The 27,232-nt window shown below is 41.7% G+C and overlaps 1 protein-coding gene across 1 annotated transcript in view; it reads right to left on the bottom strand.

Moving 5' to 3' along the window:
- Window positions 1-2,715: 2,715 nt before the first annotated feature.
- The window catches only part of LOC121846315 (kinase suppressor of Ras 2-like), a 30,601-nt gene continuing 6,084 nt past the window's right edge, over window positions 2,716-27,232 (bottom strand). Inside the window, exons 3-7 of the mRNA XM_042320173.1 lie at window positions 21,018-21,114; window positions 12,713-12,846; window positions 6,304-6,438; window positions 3,654-3,783; window positions 2,716-2,862 (exon numbers count right to left, since the gene is read on the bottom strand). Coding sequence (XP_042176107.1) covers window positions 2,716-2,862; window positions 3,654-3,783; window positions 6,304-6,438; window positions 12,713-12,846; window positions 21,018-21,114 — 643 coding nt within the window. The remainder of the gene's footprint in view (window positions 2,863-3,653; window positions 3,784-6,303; window positions 6,439-12,712; window positions 12,847-21,017; window positions 21,115-27,232) is intronic.

Raw genomic sequence — 27,232 nt, forward strand, 5'->3', positions numbered from 1 at the left:
CTCTGTATTGTGTGATTGTTTAACCATTGATATGTTATAGGAAACATTTTGGGACCTGAAGGAGCACCAGGTACTGCTGGAATGTCTCGCAATGGCATGTCCATCTTTTTGATGGAAATTACACTAGCCATGCAAAACGTTTATTAAGTATTTATAAAAAAGACTTAACTAATGATTAGTAAATGCTTATAAGGACCGATATTAAACATATTTTGAATGATCTCATGAATCATTGTGAAATACTTTAAAGGTTGTTTATAAATGTGTGAATAAATAGGTAAATAACATTTACAAATGTGGCAGTAATGATTAATACATTATGAATAAATTATGTAATAATTCCTTATAAATGCATTATTACCTGGAGTTTTTATAAAGTGCTGCCGTAATATTGATTTACAGCAACTGATGATAAAGATTGTATGTCTATAATCTGTTATGTACACTTGACACTAAATGTTGAATCGTTTTCTGGTCAGATTCTTGTCGAATTCAGCACAATGTGTTATTCCTCTTCACGATAGGCTATTATAATGTATAAATATACTATTACAATCATTCTCTTAAACATCATTTTTGAACATTTCCTTTTTTACAAAGCCAGCAGTATAAGTGTTGTATCCATATCGTTTGATGGCCCTATGCTTACAACAGGTAAATCAGGAAATACCCCAGTGATCAGTTGTACAACTGAAATATGTCTTCCACATTTAACCCAACCCCTCTGAATCAGAGAGGTGCGGGGGGGGCTGCCATAATCAACATTCAAGTCTTCGGTGCCCGGGGAACAGTGGGTTAACTGCCTTGCACAGGGGCTGAACGACAGATGTTTACCTTGTCAGCTCGGGGATTCGAGCCAGCAACCTTTCAGGTTACTGGCCCAATGTTCTAACCACTAGGCTACCTGCCTGCCACTCGATAAAGTTGAAGGAGTCAACTATTTATCGCAATAACAAGAATATATCCTTTATAGTCCATTTCATGCACTTAGAAGTTGTAAACAGTACAAATATAAACGACCACGTACAATATCGGAATCGCAGCAAATCCAAAATAGACAGATGTACTCCAAAAAAAACAGCAGCAAATTGTTTGAATGCATTTCCAACACTGTCGGAAACTGTATAATATATAGTGTAGTAGAAATGGCTTTATACAGGACTGGATTGTCTGCATCTATATATAAGACATGGCTGTACAGACCCCAAAGCAGTTGCCATACAGTTCTTACCGAGACACTTCTTTTCATCCACAATGATATCATTCAGTCTGACTGGGCTCTAGTGGGCTATATTTAAAATATCGCAGTGAAATATATTATACAAATGGCCAGGTCATGGACACAGTCATGTTACTAGAATATACTGTATCATGGTGTCTGTTCAGAAAGTGCTTTGTCAATTATAGGGCTGAAGAACTGCCGAAGTAAATCGATTGTGTCATAATTCATGGAGGTAAATAGTGAGCTTAGCTAGCTATACATCTGTGATTACCCTCGTCCACTTTAAAACAATAAAGTAACCACTATACACATATTTATCCATGGGCTCAGTAACAGCAATTCTCCAAGGTGTTTAAGCAAGTTCATAGTAGGTACTGTAATGAGATACATTTCGAGTGACAGTGTTTTCACATTAGAGACTTCTAGACTTCTAGTCAGTCAGTGTAGGCCTACTGACTGAACAGACAAAGGGCACAGTTTGAAAAAAAGGCTCTTGTTTAAACATCTCACATTCCATTCCCTATCTAGTGCACTACTTTTGACCTTAGTAGCGCACTATGTATGGAACAGGATGCCATTTTTGATGCATGCTCAACAGTGTTCACAGCCGATAATCAAAGCACAGGCCAATTGGAGAACAGTTTCCTACTAAGGTACTGTACCATCATCCAGCCCTACACTTGGCAGGAGTGATCACATTCAATAGTAAATAATGACTATAAGATAAAGCTTTGAGACAAATGTAGAAAACACAAACATGTAGACATTCACACATGAGAGACCATGAGGTAACCAGGGTCAAACACATGAGAGACCATGAGGTAACCAGGGTCAAACACATGACAGAGACAGTTGACATACAAGGGAAATTGCAAGACAATGACTTAAAAATGTACATTTCACAATTCGTAAAATAATTACTTTCACTATAAAAACAATTTCATTCTGAAAAGAAAACACAAAACACACATTTGTTCATAAAAATGCATTTTCCATAGATAATTAAGTGATTCATGACACGAAAAAAACATGACATTGAGAAAAAGACATTCCAAAATAAATAAGCTAACAAACAAACTGAACAGGTCATTCGAGTAATCAAATAAAACATATATTCCATGTGATTAAACAATAAACCAAAAATGTGATTTCAGAGGATGTTGAGAAGTCTAGATTCAGGGGTCTTGGTCAACTGCACCTATTCTCACACACACACACACACACACACACACACACACACACACACACACACACACACACACACACACACACACACACACACACACACACACACACACACACACACACACACACACACACACACACACACACACACACACACACACACACACACACTCCATGAGGATACATACTGTAGTCTAGACAGTTTTACTCATTGATTGGTATTTGGATTCAGTGCACTCTAAGGGAGTTGTGGTTTTGTGAGTGGTAGGTATTGTAGTAGTAAAAGTTGTTGTTGTTTAGCGTCTATCTCATTTGACATACTCAGCTGACTTCCAGAAGTGCCCTGGGTGGGAAAGGCGACGGTTCCGTTTTGGCAACTTTTCCAGCAGATCCACCAGCTTGGAGAAGCTGGGCCTTTCATCCTGCTCGAATGCCCAGCAAAAGAGCAGGATGTCCTGGAGAGAGAAAGAGACAGAACAGACTCCCCTTTAGAGACCCAGGTATATAAAGGAAACACTGGAGCGAAAGAGCCACAAGTGTAACTGGACAAAATTATGAATGCCACCTGATTCAGATAACTGTATTCTTCACTGTGAGAGAACTTCTTGTGTGGAGTGGTTCAGAAAACACATATAACTAAACAACAGCCAACAGAAAACTCAAAAACATCCCAGACTGCCTAGACAGGTGTACCTGATAATTTAGTCTTATTCCAAGAACATTCCAGGAATGAAGATGCTCATTCTGAACACCTGGGAAATAATAAGCAACACAAACATTGCCAGAGACACATGCACACACACACACACACACACACACACACACACACACACACTATACATACACATGGATTTAGTACTATAGCTACGTATGTAGTAGTGGTGAAGTAGGGGTCTGAGGGCACAGTGTGTTGTTAAATCTGTGAATGTATAGATTTTTAAATTTATATTGTATAAACTGCCTTAATTTTGCTGGACACCAGGAAAAGTAGCTGCTGCTTTGGCAGCAGCTAATGGGGATCCATAATAAATACAAATAAACAAGTATGCAGATCACACATAAAAACAACCAGGTGTGGAGCTTCGGTCTCTGTGAAGAAAAACAGTCAACAGTGCAGTATTACGAAGAACACCACTCAGCGATAACCCTTTGCCCATAGACATACAATATGTACACGTTACAACTAGTGAGCGACTTCTACCTAAAGTGTGGTACAACCAGTTTACCATGCATGAGGAACACTCACCGATATCTCTTTGCCCATGCCGATCTGTGTGAGGTTGGGCTTCATCCCACTGCCCACCTGCCAGATGATAACCTCTGCTGGCTGGTTCTTGTAAGGCCACTCACGTGCATGCAACTCATACCAGATAGTGCTGCAGGGACAGTACAGGGGGTGTCAGTTGGAGCGGATGTATGAAATATCCCATGGTTTACAAAATGGAAATGATGGCATTGTGCATTTAACTTTGTAACAGATAAATCCACGTGGTAGCATATCATGTGGGGTTGCCGCGTCTCTTTAAAAAAATATATATCCAGCACCCGCTCAGAGAGATTGGATGTATACATGTAACGTTTTCCTATAATGTTGACATTATTTAAATAAAAAACTACAATAGATGTTCACACCAAGTTGAATATCTAAATGTGGATTTCTATACTGTATGTCTGTCGTGGTTGTCTGAATCCATTTAAAAGCTCCAGAAGCCCCCACAATGAGTCTGACAGACAGACCACAAGTTTGCCTTTTCTTAAAGAAACAGCCCTTTAATGCTGAGGAACTAACTTTATATCAAACCTGTTAGATGTAAATGATCTGATAAACAGTCCATTAACACATAGTCATACGTCATCAACACCGTCACAGCATTATGAGCAGCCATTTTTTCCACTGCCATGTCAACGACCGGGTTTGAGTAGCATAAAAATAGCTTTCGGCCAAGACAGAAAAACACATGGAGGATTGTTGAATATGTAAAACAGCTTCAGGGGTCACCTCTAGGTAACACTAAGGCACCAACAGACCAGCTGGACAGTGGATGCATCCCAAATGGCACCCTATTCCCTTTATTCCCATAGGGCTCTGGTCTATATAGGGAATAGGGTGCCATTTGGGAATCATCCAGCGTGTGTGAATGCTGCATCCGTCCCCCTCAGACTGATTCAGTGACAGTCCCTCCATATGGGAGGGCATCTGAAAATGCAATTGTGTTAGGAGTCAACAGAGCAGGGTCCAGCCACGCAATTGCATCTGTGACGATCACAGAAGATTTAAAAAAAAAAACATAAATGGAAAGGCTGACCTGAAGCATGGAGTGTTATAACTAGGATAACAGAGTTGTTCCTGGTCAGACAGGTGGCCTGGAAAGACTCCTGGGCTTGGTTATTATAACCATTCCATACATGATTTGGGAGGGAAGATGGATTTTTATTTCACTTTAACTTTATTTAACTTTAACTTTATTTAACTTTAACTTTATTTAACTAGGCAAGTCAACATACCAAAAGGCAAAAGGCCTCCTGTGGGGACGGGGGCTGGGATTTAAAATATATACAGTATATATTAAATATAGGACAAAACACACATCACAACAAGAGAGACAACACAACACTACATAAAGAGAGACCTAAGATATCAACATAGCAAGGCAGCAACACATGACAACACAGCATGGTAGCAACACAACATGACAACAACATGTAAGAAACAAAACATGGTAGCAGCACAAAACATGGTACAAATATTATTGGGCACAGACAACAGCGCAAAGGGCAAGAAGGCAGAGACAACAATACATCACGCAAAGCAGCCACAATTGTCAGTAAGAGTGTCCATGATTGAGTCTTTGAATGAAGAGATTGAGATAAAACTGTCCAGTTTGAGTGTTTGTTGCAGCTCGTTCCAGTCGCTAACTGCAGCGAACTGAATAGAGGAGCGACCCAGGAATGTGTGTGCTTTGGGGACCTTTAACTGAATGTGACTGCCATTGTATGTGGAGGACGAGGGTGGCAGTAGATATCTCAGATAGGGGGAGGAAAGACTCCTGGGAGGGTTTTATAAAGAAGCATCAAACAGTGTGTCTTGCGACGGGTATACAGAGATGACCCGTTTACAGAGGAGTATAGAACGCAGTGATGTGTCTTATAAGGAGCATTGGTGGCAAATCTGATGGCCGGCTGAGAACATCTAGCCTCTTGAGAGCACCCTTACCTGCCGATCAATAAATTATGTCTCCGTAATCTAGCACGGGTAGGATGGTCATCTGAATCAGGGTTAGTTTGGCAGCTGGGGTGAAGAGGAGAAATTACGCTAGAGGAAACCAAGTCTAGATTTAACTTTAGCCTGCAGCTTTGATATGTGCTGAGAGAAGGACAGTGTACTGTCTTGCCATACTCCCATTCTCCAGTACTTGTATGAGGTCAAGCTCTAAACCCTCAGAGGTAGTAATCACACCTGTGGGGAGAGGGGCATTCTTCTTACCAAACCACATGATCTTTGTTTTGGAAGTGTTCAGAACAAGGTTAAGGGTAGAGAAAGCTTGTTGGACACTAAGAAAGCTTTGTTGTAGAGAATTTAATTTAACACAAAATCCAAGGAGGGGCCAGGAGATGGATTAGGACCTACAAAAAAACTAAACACAAAACATTATAATATGTGTCTTGCTGGTGTCAAATCAAATTTCCCCTTGTGGGATAACGTTGATTCAAATGAATTCAATTCAATAAAATCAGGCTTGAAAATCCAATGAAAACAAGACAGAGACTGGAAAAACCATCAGAGTAAAGAGGCCCCTAAAACACTCCTCAGAACAAAGAGAAGAGCTATGGGCCTTGGTCACGAGTAGTACACTAAATAGGGAATAGTGTGCCATTTGAGATGTAGCTGTACTCACCCGAAAGCAAAGACATCTGACTGTTTGGAGAAAGGCAGCTTGTCCTCCTCTGTTTCAGGGGAGAGCTGAGAGACTATTTCAGGGGCCAGGTGACAAAGCCATCCACTGGGGATTCTCAGTTTGTCCTCTCTACGGCTACAGAAAAGAGACAGGACACAGTCTGAATTCTGTGATGTGGTGTGTGGTGATTTTTCATATTTATCTCAACGTTTAGGACAGCCTATTTTCCTTTTCTAATTGTTCAGGATTTCCAAATTTCATCCCTCCACAGAAGTTGTAGTCAAATGTTTAAACATTTTTGTGCCATGTAATTTTGATCTAAATACAGAATAACTGCTTATAGTTCATTCAAACACTGGAAAAACTTTGAATGGAATTAAAGCAGCATTTTGTCTCAAGGTTGAATCTGTCCTTTCCTTCCTCACCCGTTAATCCAAACGAACCCTGACTCAAAAATCCTGGATGCAATCAAACCCCATTAGAAATTCTAATTCCTGATGACTCAGTCAGCCTCTCCACTCTGTCTCCACTATGTTCCAAACTGCCTATCTCCCTCTCTCGATCTCTCTCCCTCCCTCTTGCTGTCTCTCTCCCTCTATTCACAACTACTTCAAAATGCATCCTGAGTGCTTACTCAGATAGACAGGCACACTGCCAGCTCTCTAACACAGCACAGTAGAGAACTGGTGTGGGTATGTCCATCCAATGGTACTGTATCTGTCTAGTCTAGCCCATGAGTATTCATAGTAACAGTATTGTCATGATGACAGTTAACAATCCGTTGAGTCATAAAGCCGATGGTTTAATTTAACTCCCAACTGAATCTGATGATATTCTAACTCTAATGTCTATTCTATTCTAGTATAACTCTATATATTCTATTCTGTTCTCTATTCTATAATGGAGATATACACTGAGTGTACAAAACATTATGAACACCTGCTCTTCCATGACATAGGCTGACCAGGTGAAACCAGGTGAAGCTATGATCCTTTATTGATGTCACTTGTTAAATCAACTTCAATCAGTGTAGATGAATGGTAGGAGACAGGTTAAAGAAGGATTGTTAAGCCTTGAGACAATTGAGACGTGGATTGTGTACAGTGCAATCAGAAAGTATTCAGACCCTTTGACTTTTCCACATTTTGTTACGTTACATCCTTATTCTAAAATGTATTAAATTATTTCTTGCCCCTCATCAATCTACACACAATACCTCATAATGACAAAGCAAAAACAGGGTTTTAGAAATTACATAAGTATTCCGACCCTTTACTCAGTACTTTGTTGAAGCACCTTTGGCAGCGACTACAGCCTCAAGTCTTCTTTGGTATGATGCTACAAGCTTGGCACACCTGTATTTGGGGAGTTTCTTCCATTCTTCTCTGCAGATCCTCTCAAGCTCTGTCAGGTTGCATGGGTAGCGTTGCTGCACAGCTATTTTCAGGTCTCTACAGAGATGTTCGATCAGGTTCAAGTCTGGGTTCTGGCCGGGCCACTCAAGCATATTTAGAGACTTATCCCGAAGCCACTCCTGCGTTGTTTTGGCTGTGTGCTTAGGGCCCAGTCTGAGGTTCTGAGCACTCTGGGGCAGGTTTTCATCAAGGATCTCTCTGTACTTTGCTCAGTTCATCTTTCCCTTGACCCTGACTAGTCTCCCAGTCCCTGCCACTGAAAAACATCCTCACAGCATGACTCTGCCATGGCACGTGTGGAAGAACACAAAGCGTTATCCAATTGACAAAAAATATTGGCGTAAAAGCGTGATTTGCGACACAACGAAATAAAAGATACAGCATAATATGAAACAATAGATCTTTGTGTCGCTTGGCACTCAGGCCACAGAGTTAAATCTTGGTTTCATCAGACCAGAGAATCTTGTTTCTCATGGTCTGAGAATCCTTTAGGTGCCTTTTGGCACACTCCAGGTGGGCTTCCGTCTGGCCACTCTACCATAAAGGCCTGATTGGTGGAGTGTTGCAGGACGGTTCTCCCATCTCCACAGAGGAACTCCGGAGCTCTATCAGAGTGAACATCGGGTTCTTGGTCACCTCCCTAACCACCTCCCTTCTCCCTCGATTGCTAAGTTTTGCTGGGCGGCCAGATCTAGGAAGAGTCTTGGTTCTTCCAAACTTCTTCCATTTAAGAATGATGGAGGCCACTGTTCTTGGGGACTTTCAATGCTGCAGAAATGTTTTGGTACCGTTCCCCAGATCGGTGCCTCGACACAATCCCGTCTCTGAGCTCTACGGACAATTGTTTTTGCTCTGACATGCACTGTCAACTGTGGGACCTTATATAGACAGGTGTGTGCCTTTCCAAATAATGTCCAATGAATTAGGTGGACTCAAATCAAGTTGTAGAAACATCTCAAGGATGATCAATGGAAACATGATGCACCTAAGCTCAATTTTGAGTCTCATAGCAAAGGGTCTGAATACTTATGTAAATGAGGTATTTCAGTTTTTATTTTTTTTTAAATAAACCATATTCGCTTTATCATTATGGGGTATTTATTGTGTGTAGATTGATGAGTAAAAAATGTAATTTAATCAATTTGATAGAATACCAGTGTAACATAACAAAATGTAGAAAAAGTCAAGGGGTCTGAATACTTTCTGAATGCACTGTATGTATGCTATTAAGACGATGAATGGGCAAGGCAAGAGATTTAAGTGCCTTTGAACAGGGTATGGTAGTAGGTGCCAGGCGCACCGTTTTGTGTCAGGAAATGCAACGCTGCTGGTTTTACATGCTCAACAGTTTCCCATGTGTATCAAGAATGGTCCACCATCCAAAGGACATCCAGCCAACTTTACACAACTGTGGGAAGCATTGGAGTCAACATGGGCCAGCATTCCTGTGCAACGCTTTCAACACCTTGTAGGGTCCATGCCCTGACAAATCGAGGCTGTTCTGAGGGCGAAAAGGAGTGCAACTCAATATTAGGAAGGTGTTGCTAATGTTTTGTACACTCAGTGTATGCAGGATAATATTCAGGGGCATGATTGTTTGTACATCTTCTCAATGCTCTCCCCTCCTCTGCTATGGCAAACAGCCATGTCAGATGATGAAGTTCATTGAATTGAATTGAACATAACGTTCCTGCTCAGAGTGGGGTGGTCAATAAATGCTTGTCTTGTCATTCTGTCAGACCTACTAATTAGCTAGCCATTTTGCCGTCCAATTATAACATTTAGGCAGAAATAAATAAATAACAACACAAACGAGTCGCGGAACTGACTGAGGCTCGAGTGATGCTACCCACGTCACACCAAGATATCTGTTCTCAGAAATGTATTTAACTTTGAAAGGAGAGGGTTCTGGGTATTTATGACAATACAAAAGGTCCAATGAGTGTGCAGTAAAAAGCGGGTGTACCATCTTAAAACAGCAACAAAAACATGTTTTTTTGCTTTCTTATCAACTAAGAGATGCCAAGAACGTCAAACGATAACCGGAAAAACTGTAGGCCCTATTGTGGCCATTGTGAGCATTAGCAGGCAGTGTTTTCATAGAGGCTATTGAAAACATTCTACAGTCGTGGCGAAAAGTTTTGACAAAGACACAAATATTAATTTCCACAAAGTTTGCTGCTTCAGTGTCTTTAGATATTTTTGTCAGATGTTACTATGGAATACTGAAGTATAATTACAAGCATTTTATAAGTGTCAAAGAGTTTTATTGACAATTACATGAAGATGATGCAAAGAGTCAATATTTGCAGCGTTCACCCATCTTTTTCAAGACCTCTACAATCCGCCCTGGCATGCTGTCAATTAACTTCTGGGTCACATCCTGACTGATGGCAGCCCATTCTTGCATTATCAATGCTTGGAGTTTGTCAGAATTTGTGGGGTTTTGTTTGTCCACCTGCCTCTTGAGGATTGACCACAAGTTCTCAATGGGATTAAGGTCTGGGGAGTTTCCTGGCCATGGACCCAAAATATCGATGTTTTGTTCCCCGAGCCACTTAGTTATCACTTTTGCCTTATGGCAAGGTGCTCCATCATGCTGGAAAAGGCATTGTTCGTCACCAAACTGTTCCTGGATGGTTGGGAGAAGTTGCTCTTGGAGGATGTGTTGGTACCATTATTTATTCATGGATGTATTCTTAGGCAAAATTGTGAGTGAGCCCACTCCCTTGGCTGAGAAGCAACCCCATCTCAGGATGCTTTACTGTTGGCATGACACAGGCCTGATGGTAGCACTCACCTTGTCTTCTCCAGACAAGATTTTTTCCGGATGCCCCAAACAATCGGAAAGGGGATTCATCAGAGAAAATGACTTTACCCCAGTCCTCAGCAGTCCAATCCCTGTATCTTTTGCAGAATATCAGTCTGTCCCTGATGTTTTTCCTGGAGAGAAGTGGCTTCTTTGCTGCCCTTCTTGACACCAGGCCATCCTTCAAAAGTCTTTGCCTCACTGTGCATGCAGATGCACTCACACCTGCCTGCTGCCATTCCTGAGCAAGCTCTGTACTGGTGGTGTCCCAATCCCGCAGCTGAATCAACTTTAGGAGACGGTCCTGGCGCTTGCTGGACTTTCTTGGGTGCCCTGAAGCCTTCTTCACAACAATTGAACCGCTCTCCTTGAAGTTTTTGATCCGATAAATGATTGATTTAGGTGCTATCTTACTGGCAGCAATATCCTTGGCTGTGAAGCCCTTTTTGTGCAAAGCAATGATGACGGCATGTGTTTTCTTGCAGGTAACCATGGTTCACAGAGGAAGAACAATGATTCCAAGCACCACCCTCCTTTTGAAGCTTCCAGTCTGTTATTCGAACTCAATCAGCATGAAAGGGTGATCATGATGTGTTAACAGCTGTGATTCAGCTTTTCTTTTGTGGCATGGCTGAAATGCAGTGGAAATGTTTTTTGGGGATTCAGTTCATTTGCATGGCAAACAGGGACGTTGCAATTTATTGCAATTAATCTGATCACTCTTCATAACATTCTGGAGTATATGCAAATATACAAACTGAGGCAGCAGACTTTATGAAAATTAATATTTGTGTCATTCTCAAACCTTTTGGCCACGACTGTACACTGCAAGTCAACTAGCACAAGAGGAAATACTAAAACAACCATCTCCAGGTTCTCTCTTTGTTCTGCATTGCGGTACCAACAGTTCCTGAAAACCATCCTAACACAATGGGCAGAGTGATTCACAAAGTCTTTACAAATCTTAGAATCATTAAATGTTATTTTAGAATCTTTAGAATTCTTAGTCTGCCTTTGTCCATACACACAATGCTCTATGGCTCTCTGCTTGTGTCTAGTCGTGGGAGATGTTCACTATACAAAGTATTGATTTCACAGCAAACCTAAAATGGGAGCTAGCTACACTGGGAACGAACAATAGACAGGATAAGATCTAGGTGCATGTTGCACCATTTCAATGCATTGCATAACTGTCTGTCTACAGCAACTCCTCAGCATCTAGTTTGAAAGAGGCTTATGGTTTTAATGAGCTGATAAGAATGCCATTATGAAACCATCCATCTTCATTTTACATAAACAACTATTGTTCATCACCTATACTCTTCCATCCATGGTGATGCAATGCACTCCTCCGCAACCCCAGGGTTAAACTGTGTTGTGCGAACTTGTTGAAAACACACTATGCAAGTCAGTTATATAATCAACATCTTTTTTGATTATAATAATTAGTAGCACAAAGCATGTGTTATCCTCTCACATTCATTAGCTGGAAAGCATCTCACACCTACTGCTAGATATTTTTAATTGATGTCGCAATTAAATAAATACAAAAATCCATTATGACAAATCAGATCCAGTCAATTATAGCAGTTATCTCAACATACATGTCAATAAAAATCTATAGACACATAAACTTACTGCATAGAGAACAAAACACCCACACACACACACAAAAGCATGCACACACACACACACACACACACACACAACACGTTGATAACCTGTTGAGTTGCTCCATTTCTAGATCAAAGATTTATTACATTTCCTTGCTGCTTATATGGTTTTATGTCTAAGTTGGATTAGTATTCCTTGCTGTGTGAAAGTTGTGGCTGTTAGCATTCCAGGGAGAAGCCATGTCAGTGAGCAGTCATTTCAGCACAGCGGTAGCAGCCAAGATAGACTTGAATCACTCTCAGGGAGAATTTAAAAAAAAGAGATTAGCACCAATCCATATAATTTTCCACTAAAGAGTATAATCATCACTGCAATATAATAGCTGTCACAACAGTAGGGGTTACTAACGATGCGCCTCCCTGTGTGGTTTAGCGCTGATGTTTTATTTTTGTTTTCTATGTATCCTTTTTTTTAACCAGGAAGTCCCTTCAGACAAAGAATCACTTTTCTGAGGGAGACCTTAGTTGAACCCCAAAAAATAAATAAATTGAGTACAACAGTAGCTACGCACCTGCCAGCTTGCAGAACCCCAGATATGGTGAAAAGCCCGAAGTCGGTGATGACCACTTTGCCATTGTCGTAGAAGACATTCTTGGACTTCATATCCTTGTGTAGGATCCCCTTGGCATGGAGATAGCCCATCCCCTTAAAACAATACAAACACAAACAAATAAACAAACAAACACAAACAATATAACTCATAGGAGTCTAGGTTGAGTCACTGTAAAGCATTTTGTGACCAATGTCACAATAAACCTGACTGAAGATCTCATTCCAACCCCAGTCTCTATGACATGTATTGACCATGCTGTGCTACAGATAACGTTGAAACACTATTCATGATGTTACCTATAAACCATATACACTGAATATACCAATCATTAGGAACACCTTCCTAACATTTAGTTGCACCCCTCCCCCCATTTTGCCCTCAGAACAGCCTCAATTAGTCGCGGCATGGACTCTACAAGGTGTCGAAAGCGTTCCACAGGGATGCCCATGTTGGCTCCAATGCTTCCCACCGTTGTGTCAAGTTAGCAGGATGTCACACATACACAATCCATGTCTCAGCTATGGTTATTGTAAGTAATCTAATTTATGTTCCTTTAACTCTGCCTTCTAATGAGTTTATACAAACTGTCATCTCCTACCATTCTGATAGATTGGAGATGTTAATAATTGGTTGTTATTCAATTGGTTATCTCTAGGCAGATGCCCCAGACACTTTTAAATGTTAGAGCAATCCATAGCAAAATCTTTCTTGTGAATGACCTCATTACTAAGCGCAAAGTTGATTGCATGTTTCTCACGGAAACATGGCTGTCTTCAGACTGTAGTGTCGCTTTTTTCAAAGCCTCCCCCCGGACTACAGCTTTTCATACTCTATCAGAAAAGGGAAAAGGGGTGGGGGACAGCCTCTATTTTTACTAATGCTCTCAGCTGTAAGGACATTTCATTTGGCGACTTTGGGTCTTTTGAGCATCGTGCTATACTGTTTAAATGTCAGCCACCAGTACCTTGTATAGGCCACCAAAGCACTGCCCTACTTTCTTTACTGATTTCTCTGAACTATTGTCTATTGTCCTTGAGAACTATGATAAAATCATTGTGTTGGGTGATTTTAATATTCATGTTGACAAGGAGACTGACTCCAAGGCCATTGAATTTCGGAATATGTTAAGCTCTTTGAACTTTATCCAACATGTTACTGGGCCCACCAATAACCACTGCCATGCTCTGGACCTGATTATTACCAAAGGGCCTTTCTATTGACATATCCTCTATTGTTTATGTTGCTTTATCTAATCACCACTGTGTATTTTTAATACCTTGTTGCCCATAGCACAGGGTTATACTGAACACATTATTAAGAAATGCTATCTTACCTCTGAAGTTGCTGCAGATTTTTGTTGAGTGTATGAACAATACTCCATCACCTATTCTGCCTTCCTTTTGTGATGATTTAGTTGATAACTTTAATAGCAAATTAAAGACAACCATTGATGCCATAGCTCCAATAAAGATGAAAAAGGCCACATCCAAACGGAGAGCCCATTGGATGAGTGAGGAAACTAATACATTAAAGAGAAACTGCAGAAAGGCAGAGCAGAAGAGGCAAAGTAAAAGTTGCAGGTCCATTACGATATTCTGAGAGAGCAACTTGGCATATACAGTGGGGCAAAAAAGTATTTAGTCAGCCACCAATTGTGCAAGTTCTCCCACTTAAAAAGATGAGAGAGGCCTGTATTATTCATCATAGGTACACTTCAACTATGACAGACAAAATGAGGAAAGAAAATCCAGAAAATCACATTGTAGGATTTTTATTTATTTATTTGCAAATTATGGTGGAAAATAAGTATTTGGTCAATAACAAAAGTTTATCTCAATACTTTGTTATATACCCTTTGTTGGCAATGACAGAGGTCAAATGTTTTCTGTAAGTCTTCACAGGGTTTTCACACACTGTTGCTGGTATTTTGGCCCATTCCTCTATGCAGATCTCCTCTAGAGCAGTGATGTTTTGGGGCTGTTGCTGGGCAACACGGACTTTCAACTCCCTCCAAAGATGTTCTATGGGGTTGAGATCTGGAGACTGGCTAGGCCACTCCAGGACCTTGAAATGCTTCTTACGAAGCCACTCCTTCGTTGCCCGGGCGGTGTGTTTGGGATCATTGTCATGCTGAAAGACCCAGCCACGTTTCATCTTCAATGCCCTTGCTTATGGAAGGAGGTTTTCACTCAAAATCTCACGATACATGGCCCCATTCATTCTTTCCTTTACACAGATCAGTCATCCTGGTCACTTTGCAGAAAAACAGCCCCAAAGCATGATGTTTCCACCCCCATGCTTCACAGTACGTATGGTGTTCTTTGGATGCAACTCAGCATTCTTTGCCCTCCAAACACGACGTGTTGAGTTTTTACCAAAAAGTTATATTTTGGTTTCATCTGACCCTATGACATTCTCCCAATCTTCTTCTGGATCATCCAAATGCTCTCTAGCAAACGTCCGACGGGCCTGGACATGTACTAGCTTAAGCAGGGGGACACGTCTGGCACTGCAGGATTTGAGTCCCTGGCGGCGTAGTGTGTTACTGATGGTAGGCTTTGTTACTTTGGTCCAAACTCTCTGCAGGTCATTCACTAGGTCCCCCCGTGTGGTTCTGGAATTTTTGCTCACCGTTCTTGTGATCATTTTGACCCCACGGGGTGAGATCTTGCATGGAGCCCCAGATCGAGGGAGATTATCAGTGGTCTTGTATGTCTTCCATTTCCTAATAATTGCTCCCACAGTTGATTTCTTCAAACCAAGCCGCTTACCTATTGCAGATTCAGTCTTCCCAGCCTGGTGCAGGTCTACAATTTTGTTTCTGGTGTCCTATGACAGCTCTTTGGTCTTGGCTATAGTGGAGTTTGGAGTGTGACTGTTTGAGGTTGTGGACAGGTGTCTTTTATACTGATAACAAGTTCAAACAGGTGCCATTAATACAGGTAACGAGTGGAGGACAGAGGAGCCTCTTAAAAAATAAGTTACAGGTCTGTGAGAGCCAGAAATCTTGCTTGTTTGTAGGTGACCAAATACTTATTTTCCACCATAATTTGCAAATAAATTCATAAAAAATCCTACAATGTGATTTTCTGGATTTTTTTTTCTCATTTTGTCTGCCAGAGTTGAAGTGTACCTTTGATGAAAATTACAGGCCTCTCTCATCTTTTTACGTGGGAGAACTTGCACAATTGGTGGCTGACTAAATACTTTTTTGCCCCACTGTATAACAATGCAATTATAAATGTCAGACGGGCAAATTTTTCTAACTTGATCACTAATAATTAAAATAATTTGAGAGTGCTCTTCTCGACAATTGAAGGCCTGATAAATCTTACCCCCGCAAACCTATGTGAACCTTCTTCCCCATCTAAATGTGATGAGTTTGTAGCATATTTCAGAGATGAGATAACAAACATTGGGCTGGTTATCAGTCAAGCAAGACCTGATGATATGTGCCCTAGCCTACAACGCAAAGGCACTATGGATTCCTTTTCCCTGGTTGACACAGACATGCTCAGAAAAGACCAATGGCGCCGAAGAAGAAAGCAGACGTTTTACACGGCCCCAACCGATTGTATTTTTTTGTTCGTTTATTTGCGTTGATTGTAACTTATTTTTTTACTCATTTTGTATATAATGTTGCCGCTACTGTCTCTTATGACCGAAAATAACTTAGGGATAGGGACTGCGATTACTCACCATGGACTGGCAGAATCCTTTTTTTCCTTTATCGAGTCTGACAAGCCTGACGTGAATGATATACTGCTTTCTCTGGAACAGGCCCAGATCCCTGTGATTTGCATGAAGAGGAGGCAGAGAAAAAGGGGCCAGAAGGCAGGCTGCCTTCTGAGAATTCGTAGGTGATCGAATAAACCCCCACTTCCTTCCATTCTGCATGCAAACGAGCAATCTTTGGAGAATAAAATTAATGACCTTACGGACAAGATTAAACTACCAACGGGACCTTCAAAACTGTAATATCTTATGCTTCATGGAGTTGAGGCTGAACGACGACACTATCAACATACAGCTGGCTGGTTATACGCTGTACCGGCAGGATAGAACAGCGGCGTCTGGTAAGACAAGGGGCGGCGGACTATGTATTTTTGTAAATAACAGCTGGTGCACGATATCTAAGGAACTCTTGAGCTATTGCTCACCTGAGGTAGAGTATCTCATGATAAGCTGTAGACCACACTATCTACCTAGAGAGTTTTCATCTGTATTTTTCGTAGCTGTTTATACATACCACCACAGTCAGAGGCTGGCACTAAGACAGCATTGAATGAGCTGTAATTCCGCCATAAGCGAACAAGAAAACGTTCACCCAGAGGCGGCACTCCTATTAGCCGGGGAATTTCATGCAGGGAAACAAATCCATTTTAGCAAATTTCTATCACCATGTTAAATGTGCAACCAGAGGGGAAAAACTCTGGACCACCTTTACTCCACACACAGAGACGCATACAAAGCTCTCCCTTGCCCTCCATTTGGTAAATCTGACCATAAGTCTATCCTCCTGATTCCTGATTACAAGCAAAAAATTAAAGCAGGAAGCACAAGTGACTCGATCAATAAAAAAGTGGTCAGATGAAGCAGATGCTAAGCTACAGGACTGTTTTGCTAGCACAGACTGGAATATGTTCCGGGATTCCTCCGATGGCATTGAGGAGTACACCACATCAGTCATTGGCTTAATCAATAAGTCATCGTCCCCACAGTGACCATTCGTACAAACCCTAACCAGAAGCCATGGATTAAAGGCAACATCCGCACTGAGCTAAAGGCTAGAGCTGCCCCTTTTAAGGAGCAGGATTCTAACGCAGAAGCTTATAAGAAATCCTGCTATGCCCTCCGGAAGAACCATCAAACAGGCAAAGCGTCAATACAGGACTAAGATCGAATTGTACTGCACCGGCTCTGACGCTCGTCGGATGTGGCAGGGCTTGCAAACCATTACAGACTACAAAGAGAAGCACAGCCGAGAGCTGCCCAGTGATACGAGCCTACCAAACGAGGTAAACTACTTCTATGCTCGCTTTGAGGAAAATAACACGGAAACATGCATGAGAGCACCAGCTGTTCCCGGAAGACTGTGGGATCACGCTTTCCGCAGCCGATGTGATTAAGTCCTTTAAACAGTTCAACATTCACAAGGCAGCAGGGCCATACGGATTGCCAGGATGTGTACTGCGAGCATGTGCTGAACAACTGGCAAGTGTCTTCACTGACATTTTCAACCTCTCCCTGTCCGAGTCTGTAATACCAACATGTTTTAAGCAGACCACCATAGTCTCTGTGCCCAATAACACTAAGGTAACCTGCCTAAATGACTACCGACCAGTAGCGCTCACGTCTGTAGTCATGAAGTGCTTTGAAAGGCTGGTCATGGCTCACATAAACACCATCCCAGAAACCCTAGACCCAATCCAATTTGCATACCACCCTAACAGATCCTTAGTGATGACACTAAGGTAACCTGCCTAAATGACTGTGGTAGGCTTGATCACCGACAACGATGAGACAGCCTATAGGGAGCAGGTCAAAGACCTGGCCGTGTGGTGCCAGGACAACAAGACAAAGGAGATGATTGTGGACTACAGGAAAAAGAGGACCGAGCACACCCCCATTCTCATCGACAGGGCTGCAGAGGAGCAGGTTGAGAGCTTCAAGTTCCTTGGTGTCCACATCCCCAACAAACTAACATGGTTCAAGCACACCAAGACAGTCGTGAAGAGGGCACGACAAAGCCTATTTCCCCTCAGGAGACTGAAAAGATTTGGCGTGGGTCCTCAGATCCTCTAATGGTTCTACAACTGCACCATCGAGTGCATCCTGACTGGTTGCATCACTGCCTTGTATGGCAACTGCTCGGCCTCCGACCGCAGGGCACTACAGAGGGTAGTGCGAAAGGCCCAGTACATCGCTGGCGCCAAGCTTCATGCCATCCAGGACCTCTACACCAGGCGGTGTCAGAGGAAAGCCCTAAAAATTGTCAAAGACTCCAGCCACCCTAGCCATAGACTGTTCTCTCTGCTACCGCATGGCAAGAGGTACCGGAGCGCCAAGTCTAGGTCCAAGAGGCTCCTAAACAGCTTCTACCTCCAAGCCATATGACTCCTGAACAACTAATCAAATGCCTACCCAGACAATTTGCATTGCCCCCCCCCCTCTCTTTTACACCGCTGCTACTCTCTGTTGTTATCATTTATGCATAGTCACTTTAATAACTCAATCTACATGTACATATTACCTCAACTAACCAGTGCCCCTGCACATTGACTCTGTATCGGTACCCCCCTGTGTATAGCCTCGCTATTGTTATTTTACTGCTGCTCTTTAATTACTTGTTACTTTTATTTCTTATTCTTATTGGTATTTTTTAAAACTGCATTGTTGGTTAGGGGCTTGTAAGTAAGCATTTCACTGTAAGGTCTACTACACCTGTTGTATTCGGCGTATGTGATTAATAACTTGTGATTTGATTTGAAGTGCTATCACAATTTAAGCCTTCTGCCTGCCTTCTCGATCCTATCCCCATCACCTTCGTCAAAACAGTTTTTATTTGCATATCTGAAGAAGTGCAAGCTATTGCTAATCATTCCCTGTGCACAGGCACTTTCCCCACTGCACTAAAAACTGTTATGGTGAAACCCATTCTGAAGAAAAGTAATCTAGATTCTTCAGCTCTTAGCAATTTCGGCCAATCTCCATCCTACCATTCTTAAGCAAAATTCTGGAGAAATTGGTTTTCAAACAACCAAATCATTTTGTATTTGTATTTTAGAAAAATTCCAATCTGGTTTTTGGGCCCACCACAGCATAGGCAGCCTTAGTTAAAGTGGTAAATTATCTTAGAGCCAACACAGATGCCAAACAGTTCTATGCATTCGACACTGTTGACCATGATGTCCTTCTGGAGAGGTGGGTTGGTCTCTTCAGTCCAGTTCTTAATTGGTTTAGGACCTATTTAACTGGTTGACAGTTTTGTCACCATTACTGAACATAACTCAGAGAAAATAAATATCACATGCAGCGTTCCACAAGGTTCAATTTTGGGTCCTGTACTGTTCAGTTCATACTGTATATGTTACCCCTTGGCAGCATTATCAGAAAGCACAGCATTGATTTTCACTGTTACGCAGACGATACACAACTTTACATTTCTGTGTCACCCAGAGGATTTTAGCTCCTCTGATAAATTATTAGACTGTATTAATGATTTAATGGCTCCCAACTTCCTCCAGCTAAATCAAGACAATACCGAGGTACTTATTGTTGGAGCCAAAGCACAGAGAGAGAATCTCTGCACATTTGAATTCACAGGCAATAAAGTAAAAATAAAAAACCTAGGTGTTATTTTAGAATCTGAACTCGATTGCGAATTTCACATTAGGAATGTGACCAAAATAGCTTTTTACCACCTGAGGAACATTGCCAAGATGCGACCGTTTCTCTCTCAGGCTGATACAGAGAGACTCATCCATGTTTTTATTAGAAACAGGCTTGACTACCGTAATGCTCTCCTGTCTGATCTACCCAAGAAAGCCATTGGTCAACTGCAAAATATACAGAATGCTGCAGCACGTGTACTGACCAAGACCAGATGGAGAGCACACTGCCTGTGAGTTTTAGAATTCATTTTAAACTTCAATTGTTTTTTAAATCCATCCACAATTGTGACCCCAATACATGCCAGACATGCTTTTAAATTATGTACCCAGTAGGTCCCTCAGGTCCTCCTGCACTGGCCTTTTAACTATCCCAAAGCCTAGGACCAAGAGGCATGGAGAGGTAGCCTTCAGTTACTATGCCCCGAGCCTATGGAATAGCCTGCCAGAGAACCCAAGGGGGCTGAAACTGTGGACATTTTTCAAAGAGATCTCAAAACGCACCTTTTTAGCTTTGCTTTTCCTTGGGGTGCTTTTTAGTCGTTCAGTTTTATTGTTATTCTTTTGTTTTTTATCCTCTTATGTTTGTTGTGTAGTAAATATTTCAGTTTTATTTTTCCTGTGAAGCACATTGTGTTTGTGCTGTATAAATAAAGCTTGATTTGACTTGATCGTCTCAAGGCTTAAAAATCCTTCTTTAACCTGTCTCCTCCCCTTCATCTATACTGATTAAAGGGGATTGAACAAGTGAAATCAATAAGGGTTCATAGCTTTCACCTGGAATCCACTGGTCTGTCTATGTCATGGAAAGAGCAGGTGTTCTAAAAGGTTTTTACACTCAGTGTATATATTGCATGTTTCATTTTTCTGACCTTAACCATCTCCTGGGCGATCTGTCTGGTCTTGTTGACATCCAGGATGACTTTGGCATCCCTCACCACCGAATATAGAGTCCTTCCCTTACACAAGCTGAGAGAGAGATAGACATTACACCTTAACAACACATCATACTATACATTAGAATAGAGTAGAGTAGAATAACATATTCATCTTCACAGCAAGAGATGCATTGCTTCATGAAAACATATGCTATGTTTTTTAAAATTGTATTTATTTTTTACCAGGGGGGCATTGTTAATTAAATTAAATGAATGAAATATGCACAATGATGATGGTATCACTTCTAGCGTAGGGAAAACCCATCCTGTCATGCCAACCCCTACTGGTGACATATCCTCTAATCACATTACATTACATCGCCAATTGACCACAAACTGAGCATTTGGCTTTGTAGTGGAGGAATAACTGGTGTGACATCTATCCCCAAGGCCCCTTGTTTGGGCTCAGAGGGAAGGCGAAGGATGAGAGCAGAAAACAACTAAAGCCAGGGGCTGCCTGCAATCTTTCTATCCACTACTGGTGAATCATAGAATGGTTCCACGAAAGCAATGTCCTCTGATCATTTTGAGCCGCCGACTACTCAACTGCACAGTATGTCATTATCATTTAATCAAAACAAACGTAGGCCATATTTTATACCAGATCATTTTGCTGTCATTTTGAAGGCCCTTGTGAAAGTATAGAGCTTCACTGTCATTCAAATGTAGAAGGATTCCTTGATTCTTGTCAAGGTTGGGCATGAGAGGTCAGGGGGGAGGTGGAGAGGGAGGGGAAGAGGAGGTATCAAAGGAAGTTTCATCCCAGAGTGCAGAATTACATCTTCTCGCCCCAATAGCGCCTCTCCCCTCCTAACCCTCACACCCCTCCTCTCACCCCAAAGCCTTGCCCCTCACCCTCCTCACCTCATCCTCCCATCCCCCTCACCCCTTCCACTCACCTTCTTACCCCCTGCTCATACCCCGTCTTTCCCCTCACCCCGACTGTGACTGCTTGACGCAGATAGGTGACATCCAGATGACCTGAGGGCCAGCTGATACCAGAGCTTCATGCATATTCATTCATACCAAGTCTGAAGGTGACAGGAGACATTTTTAGCATCTCTCTGGGCCCTCTGTGGTTCCAGATGACGAGGCAGGGGCCTTATGTCGCCTGATGTTGCACCATCACCGTCAACAACTTCAGGTACCGTTAAAGATCTTAAAGATCCATGGATGTCATCAATTACTGCCATACCTCATTGAAGAGTGGGTGTGTCGTACGCACGTCCAGGTGTGCGTGCATGCATGTGCGTGTACTGAAGGTTTTGAAAACAGCCAGGGATGGCACTCTTTTCTAATCAAAAGCAAATAAAGTCACCAAAACAATCAGAGAGCCTAACTTTGAAAGCTGAGTAATTAATCTGTATGGACAGAAACCTACGGTGATGAGAAAAGATTGTTCCACGCTGCGGACGCTCTTGCAAATCAGTCCACACACAGCCACTCATGAAGAATCAAACACAAACAATCAATATTTATATTTTCCAAATCACTGACGAAACCTGCATCCCCACCTGGTATGAGTCAATTTCTACCTCATTCAGGTTACATTTTTGAAATGTTTTTCCTGATGCTTTCTGGGGTAATGGGCCTGAATAGAATAATTAAGACTCCTGTTCCGCAAGCTATAATAAGAGCAAGCTCGGCTAGCTATGACTAATAAATACCAGTATTCCTCTGACATTGTCACTTACTTTGATTTCATGCACTCGCTCATTTCTAGCAATCAGGACTTCAGAGAACGATAGATCGATCATTTGTATCCACATTTCTAGGCAAGCAGTCAAAACCTTATGAGCCATGTTTGGCCTACGCTCGGTCTTATACTTTAGACAACATGACATGGTATCTGTATGATATTGTATTCTAGTTCCCATTATTAGTCATTCAATGTCCGTTTTTATTCATGATGACATGTATTTAAGAAGAACAGAGCACATAAATTAATTATTCAGTTTGCACATGTAAACCACAGCAGAGATCATTTTCCTCCATAGCCACATATAATAGGGGTAGTCCATATATGAGGTGTAATCCCAAACATGTTACTCTCCTGGAATCATTTGCAAATGAACAATTGTGAAGAACATGCTATAATTTCCATTTTGGTGATGGACGTACAGTACAGAGCAACTGTCTAACCCTACATCTGCCGTGGATGACTGTGTTTTTGTACAAAGCAAAGCATACACTTTGACTTTGAGTCCTCTTAACTATTGTTTGCGAGTGTTGGTGGTTCGCTGATGAGTAAACTTCCCTGAAAGCTCCTAGAGATAATGCCTGTATGATTTAGCTAAAGAGCTAATGCGGTTTCAAATCATGCAAATCCAGTGGATCATCACAGTCAGTAGCGTGCTTGGGGCCAGTGAAAAAAATACAGTAATTATGCTTAACTTTTTTTTCTAAAAGAAAGTGTTCTTTAGTTATGTTGATTATTTAATTGCGCGCGCTGCACACATATAACCTAAATATAATCTGTTGGGCAGAGAGATCGCGTAGCTCTTAAACAGTTGGTTAATGAATGGAGCAGTTTAAAACCTGTTGGGGCTAGGGGGCAGCATTTTCACTTTTGGATAAAATGCGTGCCTAGAGTAAACTGCCTCCTACTCTTTCCCAGATGGGAATATATGCATATTATTATTACTGGTGGGTAGGAAACACTCTGAAGTTTCTAAAACTGTTTGAATTATGTCTGTGAGTATAACAGACCTCATATGGCAGACAAAAACCTGAGAAGAAATCCAAACAGGAAGTGAGACCACGATTTTTAAAACAGTGCCATTTGAAGTCCAGCTTAGATATGGATGTTTATGCACTTCCTAGGGCTTCCACAAGATGTCACCGTCTTTTGATTCTAGTTGTATGATTCTACTATAAAGGAGGGGCTCATAATAGCTCTTTGAGTGGGTGGTCTGGCAGAAAGCCTCAGTCTCATTGCGCGTGGTCAATATTAGGCGCCTTATGAATGTACTGTACTCCCCAGCTTTGGAGGACCCGGAAGTGGTGGTCTCACTTGATGCGGAAAAAGCTTTGGCTTTGGCCAAATTCATTGCGTAGATAACGATTCTTTATTTTCCCCCATGGCTTCGGTACGGACTAACAACTTGTCCTCTGACTATTTTCCCTTGCACCGCGGATCCAGACAGGGTTGTCCACTCTCTCCCTTTGGCAATCGAGCCTCTCGCCATTGCACTACGCTCTAATGATGCCATTCAAGAAATAATCAGGACGAGTTTAGAACAGAAAGTCTCGCTATATGCTGACGACCTCCTTTTGTTTATCTCTAACCCTGATACCTCATTGCCACGTGCCTTATCTGTTCTTAAAGAGTTTGGATCAATCTCAGGGTACAAGCTGAATCTAGGCAAGAGTGAGCTTTTTCCTGTAAACAAGGCTGCTTTAAAGTGCTCTTTTACAAGTTCTCAGTTTAGGATTGTCCGGGATCAATTCACCTACTTGGGAGTTAAAGTGACAAGGAAATATTCAAATTTGTTTCAGGAAAACTTTGTTGCTCTAGCAGACAGTTTGAAACAATCTTTTTGGAATTCGCTACCTCTTTCTCTTATCGGAAGGATTAATGTCATTAAAATGAGTGTGTTGCCCAAATTTTTATATTTATTTCAATGTTTACCCATTTTTATTCCAAAATCTTTTTTTTATTTCACTGGATCAAACATTCATGCATTTTATTTGAGATGGCAAGGTACCACAGATTGGTAGAAAACATTTACAGAAGCCTAAGTCATTGGGGGGTTTAGCTCTACCAAATTTTCAGACATACTATTGGGCTGCAAATTTCAGAGCCCTTCTGTAATGGCTGCAGACTGATCCTACTGGCCCTAGACCACTCTGGGTCCAGATGGAGTCTGAATCGTGTAAACCTGCTGCACTTTCTTCTGTGTTGTGCTCGTCTCTCCCAGTGTCCCTAGGCAAAATGTGTGTCAACCCAATTGTAAAGCAGTCTCTTAAAATTTGGAATCAGTTCCGTTTAGCCTTTAGCCTCCAAGGCTTTTCTTTATCAGGCTCAATCAATCAGAACATTTGATTTCCTCCATCTTTGAATGATGGGGCTTTTGGCATCTGGCACTCACTAGGCCTCTCCTCACTAGCCCAATTATTCTTTGATGATACATTTGGCTCTTTTGCTCAGCTGCAGGAAAAGTTCAACCTCCCTCAATCCCACTTTTTCCACTATCTCCAGACTAGGAACATTGTCAGAGCTAACACACCTGAATTTCCCCATAGGCCTGCGAATACAGCTATAGAGAGCATATTGGAGCTGAACAAGCTTCCTAGGGGCGCAATTTCAGATGTATATGGAATCATTTTTAACTTACAGAACCCTTCTTTGGTGCCTTTAAAGACTCGATGGGAAAAGGATTTGGGGGAAGAACTTGGGGAAGACACCTGGGAATCTGTGCTGCACAGGGTGCATTCGTCCTCTTTTAGCACTAAACACAACCTCATTCAATTCAGGGTGGTTCACCGTATCCACTGGTCTGGGGCCAAACTTGGAAGAATATTCTCTGATTTTGATCCTACCTGTGTCAGATGTAAAATGGAACCAGCCACACTGTTGCATATGTTTTGGGGCTGTCATAAACTGTCAGGTTTCTGGGAATTAATATTTAAATGTTTCTCTGATATATATGACACTGATATAGATCCGTCTCCCCTTACAGCCCTTTTTGGAGTACTGCCCATAGGTACCCCCCTGTCAAGAATCCAGTTGGACACTGTTGCTTATACAACTCTTTTAGCTAGACGGCTAATACTACAGAACTGGAAGATGGCAGCTCCCCCATCTTATAAATATTGGGTGAGAGATGTGTTGTGCTCTCTGAAACTAGACATTTTTTAATTCAATTCACGTGGGAACCCCAAACTGTTTAATGAGGCTTGGGCTCCATTCCGGTCTTACTTTAAACAGTCCATCCTCTGATGGCATTCTTATTATAACCAAAATAAGTCTGTATTTGACCCCCCTGTGATTTAAGGGTTGGATGAGCATTTTGTTGTGTTTTTTTTCTGGGGGATTAAGGTTGATGTGCTTAATGATTGTGACCTGCGGATGCCTTGTTCATCTTGCCCGGGCAGAGACTAAGGTGTGAGCTTGTTTTTCCCAGTTATTATTATTATTATTTTTTAAATCACGCCTACATAAAATTATTATTATTCATTTTTTTATTTTAAAGCATTGTAAACTTTTTATTTTTGTTCCAGTGGATGGTCGGTCTGTGGCCATGACTGTCTGTGAGTGGTTGCATTTCTCCACCCCTATCCCTTGACTGTTTACAGGAACAATGGTGAGGTGTTTGCTCTGTCCCTGTACTATAGATTGCCCTTTAACCTTTGTAGCCTTCTGCCTGGTGTGTTTAACTTGTCTAAAGTATGGTCTATTTAAAGCTATTTTTAAAAATGTATTATTTGTATTTTTTCTAGTTGAGTATATTATTTATATTGCTTTGTGTTGTCTTGTCTGTGTATGTGTGTGTGTAAAACTTAATAAACAGAGTTCAAATAAATAAATAAGTAACAACTCAATGTTTATATCCCATGACAAATTAGCTAGCAACAGCAAGCTAGCTAAATAGGACAAATTAGCTAGTAAATGCAAGCTAACTAGCTAAATTGCCATACATGTTTAATGCTTTTCGACCTGTCCCCAAATTAATGTCATTGGTTCAGAGTTTGTTTTGATACTTTAACCTGCGTGTCGTGATCGCTTTTGGTGTAGGGGGACAAAATAAATTAATGCACGATCGCGCACGATGGCGCACACGCGCAGCCGGTTTGGGTTCCGTGTAACCAGTACTGCTAGGGTGAGTAAAATGGTCAGAGTGGGGTGTTCTCTCATTATGTGTCTGGAAGTAATGTTAGCTTGGGTGCTTGACTGTAGTTGTGAGGTCAGAGCTTTCGGAACAACCCTACTTATTGGCCAGAGCGTCCAGTGTGCGCTCTGAACACGAAACCACAGATAGAGCGATAGGGCATGTAATGCTTAGTGAACTGTTCTCTCTCTCTTAGATGTCTGGAAGTAGCTGGCAAGTTAGTACAGAACGGTTGGAACAGCCCTTAAAGAGATGGGTGGGGCTAAGGCTTAAGAGGGTGTGAACAATGCAGAATGGGTGGAGACAGTGAAGGGCTCT

This window comes from Oncorhynchus tshawytscha, linkage group LG04, assembly GCF_018296145.1.
Source record: "Oncorhynchus tshawytscha isolate Ot180627B linkage group LG04, Otsh_v2.0, whole genome shotgun sequence".
In the NCBI taxonomy this organism is placed as follows: domain Eukaryota; kingdom Metazoa; phylum Chordata; class Actinopteri; order Salmoniformes; family Salmonidae; genus Oncorhynchus; species Oncorhynchus tshawytscha.